General features: G+C 46.5%; 1 protein-coding gene across 1 annotated transcript in view; it reads right to left on the reverse strand.

Moving 5' to 3' along the window:
• Nucleotides 1-15,687: 15,687 nt before the first annotated feature.
• LOC5568549 (structural maintenance of chromosomes protein 3) overlaps nt 15,688-18,276 on the reverse strand; it is a 70,830-nt gene continuing 68,241 nt past the window's right edge. The window contains exon 7 of the mRNA XM_001652309.2: nt 15,688-16,474. Within this exon, the coding sequence (XP_001652359.1) occupies nt 15,758-16,474 (717 nt within the window). The 3' untranslated portion in view covers nt 15,688-15,757. The remainder of the gene's footprint in view (nt 16,475-18,276) is intronic.

Here is an 18,276-nt window from a genome sequence, read left to right on the forward strand (position 1 = left end):
CATAATAAAAATCGTTTAAGCATAGGGGAGCTAAAATTTCAAAATTTGCATCACTCTAATGATCCACCTCGGGATGGATTGGTGAGCTGTCTGGTTGTTGCAGATGAACAACTTATCGTGTAGCGCGACATCGCATCTCAACTCACCAAAGAAACGGCCAGTTGAGATTAACAACAGCCCTATGTATTCTCTAGTATAGTGGTTTTCACGCCCAATGGTATGGGTGCCCTAGTGTAGAAGTAGTTGTGAACCTTAGAGGAAACAACATGCACTCTGTCTCGAAAAACACCCAGAATCCGGGTATAAATTTTTCAAATTGGGTAATATTTCCATATGCATTTTGATGAGTCTGGAAAGGGTGTGCAAGTTTCTTTGAGGAAAACAAAAACAAACTGTGTATGACAAGCGTATTTTTTTTCTAAGCAATGGGGGGATAATCTGCTCAACAGACTCCGGACCTAGGTCCGGGAGTGTGGGGTTGGGGACCATTTACTACGTACAAGCAGTAAACAGGACTACACCCCCGACCCACTAAACCATTTCCATTGCCGCCAAACCCTTCGTCTCTCCGGGACCACCAAGAAGGCATTGCTTCGGAGAGGGGCTATTGCACATCGCATCCTCCAGGTTAGCTGCGTAGCCATGCAGCAACGAACATCGATGACACGCTTATGGGGGTCCACCAAGGTAGCATGCTGGCGCATTGCCAGCTTCCCGGGTGGTCCTCACCTCCCGTTGTCCGCTGAAAGCGGGCAGGGTCGACCACTAAGCCCGCGCCCAGCTGCACCGCAGGTATCAAGAACTGATACTGCGGGCTTCGCAATTTGACCTACTGAAGGCTCAGGCCCTATCAGCTAGCACCAGCTGGGATTGCTGACGAAGGGGCCTCCACCTGCCCCGAACAACCAGAGGCTCGTATCCACCCAGTAGGCCCGGCGCCACGACAGCAGCGCTACCAGGATGTTCTCCCCGCGGCCACTTAATCGCTGTAAGGGTCGATTTCGACCGTAGGGCACCGGTATGACCTACGTAGCCGACTGCGAACCCTTGGACCACCTGTTGATTAGCGTCTGCACTAGTCACTCCTCGAGTCCACACGCCACCTCCTTTGGAGTTCCGAGACGATGTGGGTGATAGCCGATGAAACGGCATTCCAGCCAAACTCGTCTGCACACATCCTCTGGACCAAATTGTCCGGAGTCGTGTCCCGACCGCATGTGGCAAACATGCGGTCACGCATTGTGCGGAAACGCGGGCACACGAACAAAACGTGTTCCGCCGTTTCCTCTAAACCTGCACAAACTGGACAGTCGGGAGAACCCGCATGACCGAAACGGTGTAGATACTGTCTAAAGCATCCATGGCCTGAAAGGACCTGTGTTAGGTGGAATGTCAGTTCCCCATGGCGCCTATTGACCCAGATATCCAACCTCGGAATCAACCTGTGAGTCCACACTCCCTTGATGGAACTGTCCCACGCACGCTGCCATTTGACCATGGAGGCCAGTCTGGCAGTCCTGCGTATGCCTCTTGTGCCGCGCATTTCGAAACACTCTATGTCTTCCATGATAAGGATACCAATAGGCATCATACCGGTGATGACACAGAGTGCATCGTGTGACACGGTACGGTACGCGCTCGAAACCCTCAGGCACATTAGCCTATAAGTACTCTCTAGCTTGCTACGGTAGCTATCGGTACTCAAAGCCGTGCCCCAAGCCGGGCCACCATACCTCAGTATGGACGAGGCGACACTGGCCAGAAGCTTACGCTTGCTGGCGTACACCGCAGAGCTATTGGACATCATCCGGGACAGTGCCACAATAGCTGTGGAGGCTCTCTTGCAGGTATAATCGACATGGCTACCGAAGGTAAGCTTGTCGTCGATCATCACCCCCAAGTGTTTGACGGAGCGCTTCGAAGTGATTGTGCAGTCGCCTACACTGATCACCGCTTGCTGCACCGACTTTCGGTTGTTGACAACAACCGCCTCAGTTTTGTGATGAGCCAATTCCAGTTTCCTGGAGCTCATCCACTCCTCCACAATTGCGATCGAGTGGGCTGCAGTCAATTCCACTTCTTCGATCGATTCACCGTAGACCTCCAGCGTAATATCGTCGGCAAAGCCAACGATGACCACACCCGCCGGGAATTTTAATCTCAACACCTCGTCGTACATGACATTCCATAACACCGGACCCAGGATGGAACCTTGCGGGACTCCTGAGGTTATGTGAAAGCACTTCCGACCCACCTCTGTGTCATAGACTAATACCCGATTCTGGAAGTAACTTCCGAGAATCTTGTACAGGTACTCGGGTATCCCCAGACGCAGGAGCGCATCAGCAATAGCCGCCCAACTGGCACTATTAAATGCGTTCCTTACATCCAGAGTCACTACTGCGGTGGGAGCTAGGGACTTGTTCCCTAGCGCCAATGAAAAACCACCAATTGGCTTGACCGGGCCCTGGTTCCGGTTTACCGGTTTCCAGTCAGCCCAAGGGGAGGTTGTCTAGGGCGTGGCGGGGGTTCAATGCAGGGCTCTGTTGAACTCCTACAAAAACCCACAGGTCCGCAATCACACCTCCGTACAAGCGACCCGTACCGCTTTCAAAGTACTCTAGCCCATCACCAGGAGCGCCACCCGGCGCATTAGGATCCAGGCCAGCGAGATCCTGATTATGGAAGACTGGCAGCATAAGAACATGGACACGACTATGGACCACGCATAGGAACTACGCTACAGAGCTGACAGTCGTACTATTCTACACCCTTAGTAAGGATGGATGACACCTCCCTGAAACGGCGAGTGGGTTAATGGTACGGTTGCCCCCGTCCCGTTAAAACCTTGGCAGGCCTCCAAGTACGTTCCAAACCCGCCACCTTAGCTGGTGGAAGTAGGCTCAGTTGAACCTTTCCTGACTTGCGCCGATCTGGCTCTGAACTTGGCACCCCATAAGGGGCCCGGTCAACCCTAGCATGGCGTCACTGCTGGCAAACATCACCATGGGATCACGAAGGCGACTACTTACGACGGGCGAGGATAGCGGCTTAGAGGGGGGACCCACTAAAATGGAGAATTTCCAAAACAATGCCGAAACAATGGAGTTTAATGCAGCAGGAGTCGAGAACGCAAGCGCGTTCTAGAAAAGCGGTAAGGTGCCACGATCGCCGGTGCACACCACGGAGAATATACCGACGGCTAGAAGTAGCTCGAAGCAATGTGAAATACAGGGACCACAAGGAGGATTAGGGATTCAGAGTCCAGTGTTCACACCGAAATCGAGCAATAACACTCAAGGAGGCCAACTACCTGAAAACTTGAGGTTGACCGAGGTGAAGAATAAGGTCGATGAACTCATCCAGTTCGTTAAGGACCGGCACAATGTGCATACTGTGATCAAGAGCAAGCTGACGAGCATCAAATCCGCTGTCAACGCTGCCATAAAGGAGCAGGAAGCGCTGATCATGAGGGCAGAGTTTGCCGAAAAAACACTGAAGACGGTTACGGAGCAAGCAGCGGCTGACAAGCTTAGGACCCCAAAGGTACGTAGTGACAAGCCTACGAAGAAGCGAGATAGAGAGTCACCAGGAGAAGAGGAAGACCCAAAAAAGCAGCGCAACGATCAAGGAAAAAATGTGCCGAAAAAAGACGGGAATGGTGAAGGATGGCAAACCGTCGTAAACGCCAAAGATAAAAAAAGGAAACAGAATGAGAAGGTGGAGAAGAAAAAGGACGGGAAGAAAAAAGCGAAGCGACGTCCGCAGTGGTCGAAAGGGGATGCCATACTTGTTAAGGCAAACGACCAAACAACGTACGCAGATATCCTCCGAAAAGTTAAGGACGATCCGAACTTGAAAGACCTCGGAGAAAACGTGGTTAGGACGCGGCGCACCCAGAAAGGGGAAATGCTGTTTGAGTTGAAGAGTGACCCAGCGATCAAGAGCTCGGCCTATCAGGAGCTAGTCGCGAAATCTTTGGCGAACGAGGCGGCCGTTAGAGCACTTACTCAGGAAGCAGTTGTTGAGTGCAGATACCTGGACGAGATTACAACTGTGGACGAAGTGAGCGAAGAGCTGCGTAAGCAATGCAGCCTTGGTGATGAGGCCATGGCAATCCGTCTGAGGAAGTCGTATGACGGCACACTGTCAGCGACAATTCGGCTACCAGTTGACACGGCGAACAAACTAGTGGAGAAAGGCAAGATAAGAATTGGCTGGTCGATATGCCCACTGAAACTCGTCACGCGAGCAGATAGGCCACCGATGCGTTGCTTCAAGTGCATGGACTTCGGACACCCGGCGTGCGAGCTGTAAAGGCCCAGACAGAACCGAACTGTGCAGGAAATGTGGAGATAGAGGTCACTTTGGGAAAGACTGCAAAAATCGACCAAGGTGCTTGCTCTGCTCATCGGAGGAAGGAAACACCCATTCGACGGGTAGCTTCAATTGCCGCGCGTACCAAAAGGCGATCGCAGCCCAACAGTAACGGAGGTAACGCAGATCAACCTGAATCACTGCGACACCGCACAGCAACTGTTTTGGCAGTCGACAACAGAAACTAAGTGCGACGTTGCGATAATAGCTGAACCGTATCGAGTACCACTCAATAACGCCAATTGGGTGGCGGATAGTACAGGCGCAGCGGCGATACAAGTGACGGGTAGGTTTCCTATCCAGGAAGTGGTTGCCAGCTCAAACGCGGGGTTCGTGACCGCCAAAATCAACGGAATCTACTTTTGCAGCTGCTACGCGCCTCCAAGATGGACGCTCGAAGAATTTGGTCATATGTTGGAGGAGTTGACCGACGAGCTAGTTGGTCGAAAACCAGTGCTGATTGGAGGTGACTTCAATGCATGGGCCGTGGAGTGGGGTAGCAGGGTAACCAATGCCAGAGGTTACAACCTACTGGAGGCTCTAGCAAACCAAGACGTAGTATTGTGCAACGAAGGCACTGTTAGCACATTTCGGAAAGACGGACGGGAGTCGATCATTGACCTAACATTTTGTAGCCCATCACTGGCGGGCAACATGAACTGGAGGGTAAGCGAAGAGTACACCCATAGCGATCACCTGGCGATACGCTACAGTATTGGCCGGCGGAACACTGCGGCAGTGCAGAGAAACACAATTGGCGACCGGCAGTGGAAGACTAAGGCTTTCGACAAAGATCTCTTTGTTGAGGCACTTCGCACCGATAGCGATGCCCTGAACTTGGATGCGGTAGGGCTGACAACAGCGATGGCAAGGGCATGTGATACAACGATGCCACGGAAACGGGAGCCCCGCAACGATCGACGTCCCGCGTACTGGTGGAACGAGACACTCAACGAACTCCGAGCTGCTTGCCTTAAAGCCAGGAGGCGTTACCAGAGAGCAACGAACGTAGAAATCAAAGAGGAGCGAAAGGTCGTTTTCCAAGCAGCCAGAGCTGCTTTCAAACGCGAGATAACACTGAGCAAGTCTGAGTGCTACAAGCAGCTGTGCCGAGAAGCTGACGCCAACCCCTGGGGGGACGCTTATCGAGTGGTCATGGCAAAAGTCAAGGGTCCATCAATTCCGGTTGAAACGTGTGCTGAAAAGCTGAGGGTTATTGTCGAGGGTCTCTTCCCAACGCATGATCCGACACCGTGGCCACCCACGCCGTATATCGACGAAGAAGAAGCAATCACTGAAGATCGTCAGGTTTCCAATAACGAGCTTGTAGCAGCGGCGAAAGCATTGAAGGTGAAAAAGGCCCCCGGACCGGATGGAATACCGAATGTGGCATTAAAAGCGGCGATCCTAGCGTACCCGGATATGTTCCGGAAAGTGATGCAGAAATGCCTGGACGAAGGTCTTTTCCCAGATATATGGAAGATCCAGAAGCTGGTGCTGCTACCGAAGCCAGGAAAACCACCCGGTGATCCTTCATCATACAGGCCTATATGCTTGCTGGATACACTGGGCAAACTCTTGGAACGGGTCATCCTAAACAGGGTGGCTAAATGTACGGAGAGCGCGAACGGACTATCAGAAAGGCAGTTTGGATTCCGGAAGGGAAAATCGAAGGTAGACGCAATTCGGACGGTCCTGGAGAGGGCCGAGAAGGCATCGAAGCAAAAGCGAAGAGGAAATCGTTACTGCGCCGTAGTTACGATAGACGTTAAAAACGCGTTCAATAGTGCCAGTTGGGAGGCCATCGCCACAGCGCTGCATAGAATGCGGGTTCCTGACTATCTGTGCCGAATTCTACAGAGTTACTTCGAGAATCGGGTGTTGGTGTATGCAACCGACGCCGGCCGAAAGGAGTTAAGAGTAACGGCGGGAGTTCCGCAAGGGTCCATACTGGGTCCGACGCTGTGGAATGGGATGTACGACGGGGTCCTATCATTGGAGTTACCCATGGGCGTCGAGATCGTCGGCTTCGCTGATGACGTCGTCCTAACTGTAATAGGCGAAACGCTGGAAGAAGTGGAAGTGCTAACCACGGAGGCAATGGGTACGGTTGAGAACTGGATGAATGCAGTCAAGCTGAAAATAGCCCACCACAAAACGGAGGTGCTACTAGTCAGCAATCGCAAAGCGGTCCAACACGCTGAGATTACCGTCGGGGGACATGTCATAGCGTCACAGCGGTCACTCAGACACCTGGGCGTGATGATAGACGATCGGCTAAATTTCAACAGCCACGTCGACTATGCATGTGAGAAGGCGGCAAGGGCGACCAACGCACTCACAAGGATCATGCCGAACGCTCATGGTCCGAGAAGCAGTAGGAGGCGTCTTCTGGCTAGCGTATTATTGTCGATACTGCGATACGGAGTTCCGGCCTGGGGTGTAGCACTGCAAACCAAGCGCAATCGGGACAAGCTCAACAGCACGTTCCGAATCATGGCTATGAGAGTAGCGAGCGCTTACAGAACAATATCGACGGAGGCGGTATTTGTGATCACCGGGATGACTCCGATTTGCATCACCCTGGGAGAAGACATCGAGTGTTATCAGCGGAGAGGCAATAGACAGGTGAGGAAATTGGCGAGGATCGGCTCGCTGGGCAAGTGGCAGCAAGAATGGGATGCCTCTGAGAAAGGTAGATGGACCCACAGACTCATCCCGAATGTGTCGACCTGGGTAAACAGGAAGCATGGCGAAGTAAACTTCCACCTGACACAGTTCCTGTCAGGTCACGGTTGCTTCAAGCAGTATTTACATCGGTTCGGCCACGCGCCGTCACCGTTCTGTCCTGTGTGTAGTGAAAGAGAGGAAACGCCGGAACATGTTGTTTTCGACTGCCCGAGGTTCAACATGGAACGAAGCGCGGCGGTGGCTGCTTTTGGAGAGGACTTCAATGCAGACAGAATTGTAAGCAAAATGATAGGCGATGCTAACCTTTGGAATCTGGTGGAAAAAATGGTGGTGGAGATAACATCTATCTTGCAGAAAAACTGGCGGGAAGAGCAGCGAAGCGAGAGGCAGAGAGCAGTGCCTGGCATCGGGTCGTCGGGGCGCTAATGAACCGGAAGTCAACCCCCAACCGGAATCGTTTGACCGACCTCGGCACTCGAGTCAGCCTGACGAAGATCTCCCCTGCGATAGCCGCCGGTAGTCGGGGCACCATCAGTGCGGACGTCTCCCCAACCGGTACTGGTGACAACCTCCGACGCCGGGGGAAGTCAGGAGGAGAAGGAAGCGAGAAGGGATGAACGATGAAAGGAGACAGAAAAGCGGAAGAAGGTGGAACGGCAGTCTGCTCAACATGCAAGAGCAAACCACTGGCAGACTGCGCAGAGTGCAAGAGCACAGAGCGGGAAAACGTTAAGAACGTAAGAGAAGTGCAGATGCACAGCCCCCCCCGACGAAGTCGCATCTAGTGGAATCCGGGGGGATCCAGGCTACCGCCGAAAGTGAGGACTAGGTTTTAGTGGATAGGCACGCAAGTGAATCCCACACAGTGCCAATAATTAACAGGCCAGGTTTTCGAAACTTTTTGATACCTCACTATAATAAAAAAAAAAAAAAAACTACTGCGCAGTAGCGAATACCCTCCTCTTACGCTGGAGTGCTATCTCAGCGGTTTTCTTAACCGTCAGAATAGCGTCTACGGTGGACCTCCCTTTCCGGAAGCCGAACTGGTTGCCTGAGAGACCATTTACACCCTCGGTGTACCTCGACAGTCTGTTGAGGATGATCTTCTCGAGCACTTTCCTCACCGTGTCAATCAAGCATATTGGTCTATACGCCGACGGGTCACCGGGTGGTTTCCCCGCCTTTGGCAATAGTACCAGGCTCTGCCTCTTCCACGCATCTGGAAATACTCCCTCGTCCAGGCATATCTGCATAGCAGATCTGAACATACCGGGAGCCTCCAAGATTGCGACTTTGAGGGCCAGGTTTGGAACTCCATCCGGACCTGGTGCCTTCCCCATGCTTAGGGATTTTGCAATCCCTACAAGTTCCTCATCAGTTACTCTATCCTCATCGCCAGCCCCAATCCCCGGCTGTCCTACAAAAGGAGGCCATGGGCTAGGGTTGTGGCGCGGGAAGAGCCCCTCGATGATCCCCTCCAGCATCTGTGGAGATTGCTCCGTAGGAGCAATTGCACCTCTTGTCTTCGCCATTACGATCCTGTAGGCATCACCCCACGGGTTCGCGTTGGCACTCTGACAGAGTCCCTCGAAGCAGGCCTTTTTGCTTGCCCTTATCTCGGACTTCAGCGCGACTTTGGCAGCGGTGAACACCGCCCGTCGTTCTTCACGCTCCTGCTCGGTACGTGCTCGCTGCATCCGTCTCCTGGCCCGTAGGCAGGCACGGCGCAGGTTCGCAATAGCTTGAGTCCACCAGTACGTCGGTGGTCTCCCATTCCTAGGGTGGACTTTTCTAGGCATGGTCGCATCGCATGCACGCGTAAGCACCGCTACCAGTTCGTCCCCGCTTAGGCCGAGTAGGTTACGCTCACGGCGGAGCGCCTCCCTAAGTACTTCATCATTGAAGTACGATGTCTTCCACCTACGAGGGCTTCCCGACTAAGGGTACATAACAAAATTATATCAGCATATGTTATTATGTTATAAGTTTTTTTCGAACATAGGTTGTTACAAACTTGATGCAGGATGTTGTTAAAATAACTAAAATTATAACAAAAAGTGTATGAATAGTAACATAAACATAACAAAATATGTTTTAATTCTATCAAAAATATATCAAACCAAGTTATAATGTTTGATACAAAGTATCAAAATTATAATACTGTTCGATATACGATAATATTGTATATTATTGAAATGCATAACTATCTATTTATTTTGTTATAAAGTTGTTAAAAATGAATAACAAACATATCTTAAAGGGAAATAAAACACATTATGTTATATTTCTGTTTAATTATTTTCTATGGAGAACGGAGCCTAACAAAATTATATCATAATATGATATGCATATCATATTCTGATGAAATTTTATTATATTTTTGTTACAAGCCTCTAGTCGGGTTGGCCTTGACCTAGCCGCTTCCTCAACCCGCTGCCTGCTGTTGTTGTAGTCGATACTGTAGCGAATCGCCAGGTGGTCGCTGTGAGTGTAGGCATCGTCTACCCTCCAGTTCGAACTACTCGTTAGGCCAGGACTACAAAAAGTAACGTCGATAATCGACTCCGCTCCGTTTCGGCTGAAGGTACTTTTGGTACAAATATTAGCCAGATCGACATCCAGCACGGCCAGTGCCTCTAGCAGGATTTGACCTCGCTGGTTCGTGAAACGGCTTCCCCATTCCACGGCCCAGGCATTGAAGTCACCCGCTATTACTACTGGCCTTCGCCCTGTCAGCACGGTCGTCATGCAGTCCAGCATCTGCGTGAACCGCTCGGTCGACCAGCTCGGAGGCGCATAGCAGCTACAGAAGAGGACCCCGTTTACCTTGGCGATCACGAAGCCCTCGTAGGTAGTAGACACCAACTGCTGGACAGGGTATTTACCCGTTGTCCATATCGCCGCCATTTTTCCGGATCCATCCACGACCCAGTTGCCGTTGCCGGCGGGTACTCGGTATGGGTCCGATATGATGGCGATGTCCGTCCCCCACTCAGCAACTGACTGGTACAGCAGTTGCTGAGCTGCGTCACAGTGGTTCAGGTTCAGCTGCGTTACCTGCACTGTGACTTTTCGTTAATGGCTCGTTTGAAGGTCGGGCACCTTGAGCCTCCCGTTGGGTGATTGTTGTTCACGGACTTGCCGGAACAAATCAAGCACTTGGGAGGGTTCTTGCAGCCTAGTGCCTTATGACCTTCCTCACCACAACGCCTGCACAACTTGGTCCTATCAGGGCTTTTACAGCCCCAGGACTTGTGTCCAGGTTCCCTGCACCTAAAGCAGATCACTGGTTGCTCATGTATGTTCAGTGAACATACTGACCAACCAACCTTGATCTTACCTACCTTAGCGGACTTATTTGCGTCTGCCACAGGTAGGTGTACTAAGGCCACCTGAGTACCTGCCGGACCTTTCCGTAGCTGAACGGCGGTGGTGGGCACCTGCACTTCGCACTGTTGCCGCAGTGCCGTGACGAGCTCTTCTGCGTTGGTGATCTCGTCAAGGTTCATCACCTTCAGAGTCACTGACTGCGTCAGAGCCCTCACTTCAACACCAGCGCCAAGGACCTCTTCCGCCAAACTTTTGTAGGCGGCGCCCTTGCGCTCCTTGTCGCGCTTAAGCTCGAGGATCATTTCCCCTGTACGAGTGCGTCTGACACTGCGTACGTCGGCTCCTAGATCCGCAAGCTTCGCGTCACTGCGCATCGCCTTCAGGACTTCCGAGACTTGGACTCTTCCGTCTTGATGATGATCGCATCACCCTTCTCGCGCTTGGCACCTACCCTCTTACCTTTCTTAGGTCTGGTATCCCTGCGCTCCTGGTTCTCCCGTTTCTTCTTCTTCTTCTTCCTCACTACGGTTGTCCAGGGGGCGTCCCCCCCCTGCTCCGCCCTGACCTGTGATGATGAAGGACCTCTCAAAGGTCGCAACCCCCTGTTCCCATCACTCCGTGAGGGGCCAGCCTTTTCGGGCCCACCCTTCTCGGCTTTCCGGGACGCCTGGCTGGGGTCCGATTTTCCGGCACTCCTGCCGGTTTTCGGGGTTAGTATCCGCCTGGCCTTACGAGCGCCGCCGGGTAGCTCCTCCCCTGACGGCTGCCTCGCGCGCTTCTGCGATTGCTTTTTGTAAGCATTCGCTTCCACGCTTTTGGGGCTACCCGCGAAAACGAAGGGTTCCGTCTGGGTAGACTTCGGCACCTTCAATTCCACGGGTTCTGCCGCAGCCACAGTCACCATGGGTTCAGCATGGTTCTGCTTGGCCGCCAACATTGACTTACGAAGTCTAAACAAGGCCTGCTTGAGGTCCTTGCTGATGTTAGACTTCGAGGACGCAAAGTCAATTATGGAGTCAAGCTGCTGTGCAGCCACTTCCAACGCAGAGAGCCCATCTCTACTTTTATTGATGGCCCTCATCAACCACGCTCCATCCACCACTTCACCCGATGCGTTAGCCGGGGATGAAATATGGTTCCCAGCACTGGCACTACGTGCACTGCTGCCTCCTCCTGCTTCTACTCTCCTCAACGGAGATCTAGCTAGCCTACTTCTTGCGAAGGGGTTCGCTTCCCTACTACTGCTACTACCTGCACTACTACTATTGTTTTGATTAGATATTATACTCATTTTTGAATCCCACGAGTAGCACGGGAAAAGAGGTCCACCACGCCAGAGCCCTGCATTAACGCGGTAAGGGACAAAATACTGTGAGGGGTGCCCAGGTGCCCCACAGGCTCCGTTAATGGCCGAACATCTTTTTCACCCCTTCGACCATTCATTCCTCAGCACGGTTTTTCGCATGACACCTTGAATTGGGGTTACCCCGTTTGGTGGACTCTTACCACCGGAACAGGTCGTCCGTAGTTCTATTCTAGTCGCCGGAACTACACGGCCAGTATGACGAGCGTATGCTAGTCTACGTGTGTTCAAATGTCACTAAGCTCTATTGCTGTTTGCGTTTGACGTGCAAATCCAGTCTAACTGAGCTTCAAATGCGGTAACACAAAGTAACCAAAGGATACTTAGCAACCATGATGCATATCACAGTCAACCTAGCAAAGAAAATCAAATTTTGACTTCGCCTTCCTTGTTGAAAATTTTACCGCATTTGGTGTTCCCGCATTTCAAGACTAACAATTGAAAAGGCATCATCTCCAAAAAGTAAACAAAGAGAAAAATGCAATCTAGTTTTGTCATACAATAAATCAATTTTATATTATAAACTTAAGCATTGTGTTTTTTTTTTTTTTATTGTGCAGAAAGTCGCTGAACAAATTGATTTATAGCTATGAATATTCATTACTATCATTTTAGACAAAAATTCTACTAAAAAAACGAGTTGAAGAAAATGAGACTTTTATTTCACCAAAAGCCTTTGAGCCCTTTTGATTTGTGCCCATAGACGCCGGCCGACGCTGATGAGGCCTGTGAGTTGACGCCTTTGTTTACTCTAAAATGTGTTGAGGCCTTCTAGTTGTGGCTTGTTTTTTCATTATCTTTAGATGTGGCCTTTTGAAATGATTGATGATGAAATTGAAGTGTAGAAGAGTGTTAAGGTGCAAGAAAAAATGGCTCAAAAGTCAGAACTGAAAAAGCAGTTTACTCCTTTTAAAATAACAAATTGATGAAAATAAGAACACACAGCCTTTTTATTTGGCAAATAAAAGGGCTGTGTGTTTTTATTTTCTTCGATTTGTCTATTTAAAAAGAGAAAACTGCTTTTTCAGTTTTGACTTTTGCACCATTTTTACTTGGGCCTTAAGTTGCACTCAGGCAAATGGACTATCGATAAACATAGGAACCCCTTATGAAAATTCGCCACAAGAATCGGGTTGAAATTCATAAATTTGCCTTATGAAACCGAAATTTGAAAACAAAAATAGTTTTCGCGGCAACCTGGAATCGAACCAAGGACCTTGCGATCGATAGGCTCGTGCGTATACCCCGCGCCTATCAACGCCTTGGGGTGGAGTGATGCTAAAACGATACATAAAGCGTTCGTATTGCGATAATCGTTCCATCTTTCATTAGGCAAAATGTATGAATTTCGATAGTCCAGTTCGCTGCGTGTGTGAAGTAAGGTTCATGGAGATCCCTACAGCAAGAGAAGATTCGTGCGGTCGATTAAATATGTGATTAATTGAATCCTTCGTCATCCATGAACATTATGTATGTGCTACGAGTTTGTCGTCGAGAAAATGTATGGAAATATTGGTTCAATTGAAATAATATTGCAATTGAACGTTATTTTTCATGCAATTGAAACCAAATCGTGTTTTTGTATAAGTTGTGAAGTACAGACAGGCTAACACAGGTATTATTAGGTAGTATGATACAAAATACATCAGTCTACAGGAACCCGACGGAAAACTTGATGATGTTCGCCGTTTAGACAATCCCTGTGTAAAATAATACAAGGAACAGTCGCTCCGTAGTATAACCTGCATCTACTTAGTGGATTTGGAACGTTTTTCGCAATCTGCATTACAATTTTGATTTTTGTTTAATAGGCCTCAACTCGGTTTCCGTCAGATATAGAAATGAGGCCTTTTTGAGAAAAGGCCGCATTTGCGATGAATATCCTGGTTAGCGGAAAATGAGATGGGGCCTTTTAGAAAAATGTTATTTTTTCAACTTTTATGCATATTTTTAAATGACTATTGTATGTTTTAGTATAAATCGGCTCTTATACACTAAAATCAGCAGAAAACCGACTTGTTTACATTTTGGACTTGAGGCCTTTTCAATTGTTGGTCTTGATTTGATATTTGCATTTCAAACGCACACAACAATATTTTAGTCGTTTATGCTACTAGTCTAAAACGTAATGTGTTATACTATATGAATAAATTTCAACATATGAATCAAGTGTTTGGTTTTAAATAGTCTTATCTTCCGAAGGTCGTACTGGAATGTTAATCAATACAATACTTTTCTAGGAGAGATGACTGTCTATGTTGCCATCTTGTAGTACCGAATCCAAGTTGTAGATAATTAATATGAGAAGAAGTATCAAATCTAAATGTACTGTAAATGTGTTTGGTTTGGTCATCGATGTGCTTTATGTTCGTCTTATTGTTATTGTTCTGAGGTCTTCTCAAAATGAGAATTCAATTGAATAATGTCTCAAGTTAGTTTACAGTTTGGATAGACAAAGTTATTGGTACGGTATTATCGGGCGGGTGAATATGTAGGGGGGCTGAAATGGTATACAATATGCGTTAGCTAAAAATTAAAATGTTACTTACCCCTTTACCCCCACCAACGCATATGGATCGTTTTTACCTCAGTTTGATGTTAATTCGATCCGTGTCCGTGCTGATCTATGTGGTTCGGCTCCTAACACGACGTTTGATACATACGACAGACCACTTGCTCCCTCGTGATGGTGTTGTTGTTAGTTGTTATACATGAAAAGAAAGAAAAAAAGAAAGCTATTAGTATTAGGAATAATCCGGATTTAGTGAGTTTTCATTGAATTACGTTTGACTACATCGCTGATTATAGTCGGAAACTTTATGTGTTGACTGTTGATCTAGTTTTTCCTCTGTCCCGTTGGTCAGTATTGCTGTTACATGTTCATTAGTACTTGGACAAGTTGAATATTTTAAGTTCACTACTTTTGTCATGTTTATCAATAATGATTTTGATCAGTTTGTTTTATACATCTATTCATATTCAAATCTGGTCTCGTCTGTGTTCACTAAGAATCGTCGTAAATACATTTCTATGTGTTAGAAACTAGACTAGAAATAATAAAGAAATAGAAAGTCATTTTTGATTGTCCGGATCCACTTTTCGGTGACAAAATAAAGCTTCATCGCGCCTAAGCCCTATCTATTTATTAAAATTTTGCGAGAATGAAGTTGTTGTAGTTTTATGATACCAACATAATAAATGTGTTTTTTTTTTACTATGATTCTAATGAGAGAAGCATAACAAATTAACATTTGTGTCACATTCTACTCGATGGATCCTTAGTCATTCTCCTCATTAGTCAATATTATAACCATTTAAACAAAATCTAACCTATCTGCATCAAAGCGTGGCTACGGCAACACTTTAAAATAAAATAAAAGTCGTAATATCAACCCATTATTTTTATAAAATAATAATTAATTATCAATACATATAAAATTATCACAAATCTCTATGAACCATGACGAATTGATAGTTTTGTTATGCTCCCAACAACTTATCGTGAAAAGTAATTAGAAGCATCACAAAACTATCTATTCGTCATGGTTCATAGAAATTTGTGATAATTTTATGTGGAGAATTTTCATAGCAAATGTTTTGTACCATGTGAATAATTGTTCGGACTTTTTTGATATATTTCCTTGTTTATCTTGTTATTGTTGATATTGTTCCAAAAAAAAAATCATGCCTGGTTTTATGACAACCGTTTGCTCTGAAAATTGAACTCACTGGTCCCTCACTGGTGGTGATCATACGTTCAAATTTTCAGCGCGAGCGGTGTCAGGTTCTGTAGATTTGTGCTCTTGAAAACTCGATGCATATTCACCTTGAAAACGTCAAAGATTGTTAGAACACAGCACACATTCAACGTATTCTATTTGATAGCAGACTGGAGTTTGTGATATCGAATAAAATACGCTTTCAAGTAGATGAAATAAGGGCTAAAATATTGTTATTTCTCGTAATCAGAATAGACATCTAACATTAAACTGGGAGTTAACCATGGGTAGTATCGTCTTCCACGAAATCTCTAGCAATTTCTCGTGTGACACAATCTACATGACTCACCTTATTGCGGAACCGCACTCCGTAGAATTTATGAGCATTTTCCAGCAGTTCCGGTCTGAATGTTGTTGTGATAAATTGTGCTTTGTCGCTTAATTCATGAATCATATCTGCCACTGCTTTCCTATGTTGGGCATCCAGTGCTTGATCGATTTCGTCAAAAAGGTAGAATGGAGCCGGATCGCATTTTTGAATAGCAAAGATTAGAGCCAGCGCAACAAGAGATTTCTGGCCACCGGATAATTGATTCATTTCTCGCATTTCAGCATCAACTCCAGTGAAGGACACACGAATTCCAATTCCGGTAAATTCATCCGATGTTTCCACCTCTTTTTCCATATCGTTCCCTTCCGTATCTTTCTGTGTTCTCAGAATCAAATGGCCTGAACCTTGCGGTACTAGTTTCTTGAATACCTCCGTAAAATTTGCTGCTACTTGTCGGAACGTAAATTGAATAGCTTCAACCTTGCGCATCTCGAGATTCTGCATCAGCTCACGAATCTTTTCACCACCGATATCCAGCTCTTCCTTACGCTTGTAAAGCTTTTCCTTCTGCTCAGAGAAGCTCAAAAATTGATCTAGAGCCTTCTTGTTCACATGGTTGTACTTTTTGAGGTGGTGATTTGCCTTTTCGAGTTCCTTGAATAGCTGTAACGAAAACGAGTGTTAATTTAGTATTGCACGTTGGTTAGTATGAAAAACATTCCCTAAGCTGAACAAGCGGGGTGAAGTGGAAAATATTGATTAAATCATTTAGATGCGATTTTTCAAAACACTCCAAGTACATATTTCATACCAAATTTTTGACATTAAAAAGCCTTTTAATATTCCTTCGGAAAAAAAGTGCAACCGTTGGTCCCGAGATGAACTAGCCCAGGTTTAAAAATCTTATTAATAGAGATACAAAATCAGAGCGCACGCTTGACGTTAACTACGCCATATTATTTGTTGCATGTTGATAGTTTCTGATTTAAATTCCGTGACGATCCATAATTTGTTCATAATGTAGATTTTCTTGACTTTTCAGGCATGATATGCCATCGTAGCCACAAATCATACGGTTTTGAGCAAATCAATCAAGTAGAATCACAACCTGTCTTCTAAAACTGTTCTAACCCTCTAATACCCAACCCCGCCTTTAGACGGGGTACACTTTGGAATTTTGTGTATTTTTTCGTAGCTCGGAAATCAAAATTATTCTATTTTTGGCTTTAACCTTGACTCATAACATGCATATAAGGAAAATTTTTTATGACTTTGTAAACTTTTTTGTATTTTTGAAAGTAGTTTGAAAAATTGTATTCCTATATAACATACAAATGCCTGGGGTTCATTTAACGTGTAATATAAAAAATCGAACCTTTTATATTTTTCTACGATCAACCTATCACAAGAGAAGAAGAGCTTGGTGGCATTAAAATAATTTCAAACTGATTTAAAACTGTTTTTCCGATAATTACACGAAAAAAAATTCCATAAAAAAATATTTTAAATTTAATATTTTTAAAAGTATCTTGAAAATTTAAATTTGTATTATTACCAAAATGAGTAACCATAAGAATGGCAGGGGCCCAGATAGCCATAGTGGTAAACGCGCAGCTATTCAGCATGACCATGCTGAGGGTCGTGGGTTCGAATCCCGCTTGTCCAGTATCTTTTCGTAAAGGAAATTTTCTCGATTCCCAGGGCAGAGAGTATCTTCGTAACTGCCACAAATAGAAATGTAAGTAGTAGAACGCGGGTCTACCCCGTATGGCATAATGCCGTTTGGCATACAGTCGTTTGGCATAATAGCTGTTTGGCATAATGCCATTTGGCATAAAGGTCGTTTGGCATAATCGCCATTTGGCATAATGGCCGTTTGGCATAACTGTGAAAAGTATTGAATTGGATCAAATTCCTTCCATTAAGCAAATGGGTGTGGATAAACTGCTCATGGTCGTTGATCACGATTAATAGGACATACTTCTAATCTTCATTTTTAAGGAAACCAATATTCAATAAAGCTCTTTTGGAATTGCATCATACATGACTTCCGGGGTCATTATGTCCGGGATATTATAGTGCATTTTTAACAAAAATGTATAGAACGCCTGAGTTATTCCATGTCATTTGGAAAAAAAGGAACATGGTGTTTTTATGACGCATCTTATGGTCACGCATATGACTGTACCACTGTAGTATCTTCCTTATCAAAATTATGCCAAACGACCATTATGCCAAACGACTATTACGCCAAACAACTGTTATGCCAAACGACTATTATGCCAAACGACTTTATGACAAACGACTGTATGCCAAACGGCATTATGCCAAATGGCATTATGCCAAACGGGGTAGACCCGTAGAACGCTAGTGGCGCTGTTATCAAAAAATAGAATTATTTTATTAATACTTACTATTGTAGTTTTTGGATGTTTTTTTAGTGCCATGTTGTAGAGAATGGTTTA

Source organism: Aedes aegypti, chromosome 1 (genome assembly GCF_002204515.2).
Source record: "Aedes aegypti strain LVP_AGWG chromosome 1, AaegL5.0 Primary Assembly, whole genome shotgun sequence".
In the NCBI taxonomy this organism is placed as follows: domain Eukaryota; kingdom Metazoa; phylum Arthropoda; class Insecta; order Diptera; family Culicidae; genus Aedes; species Aedes aegypti.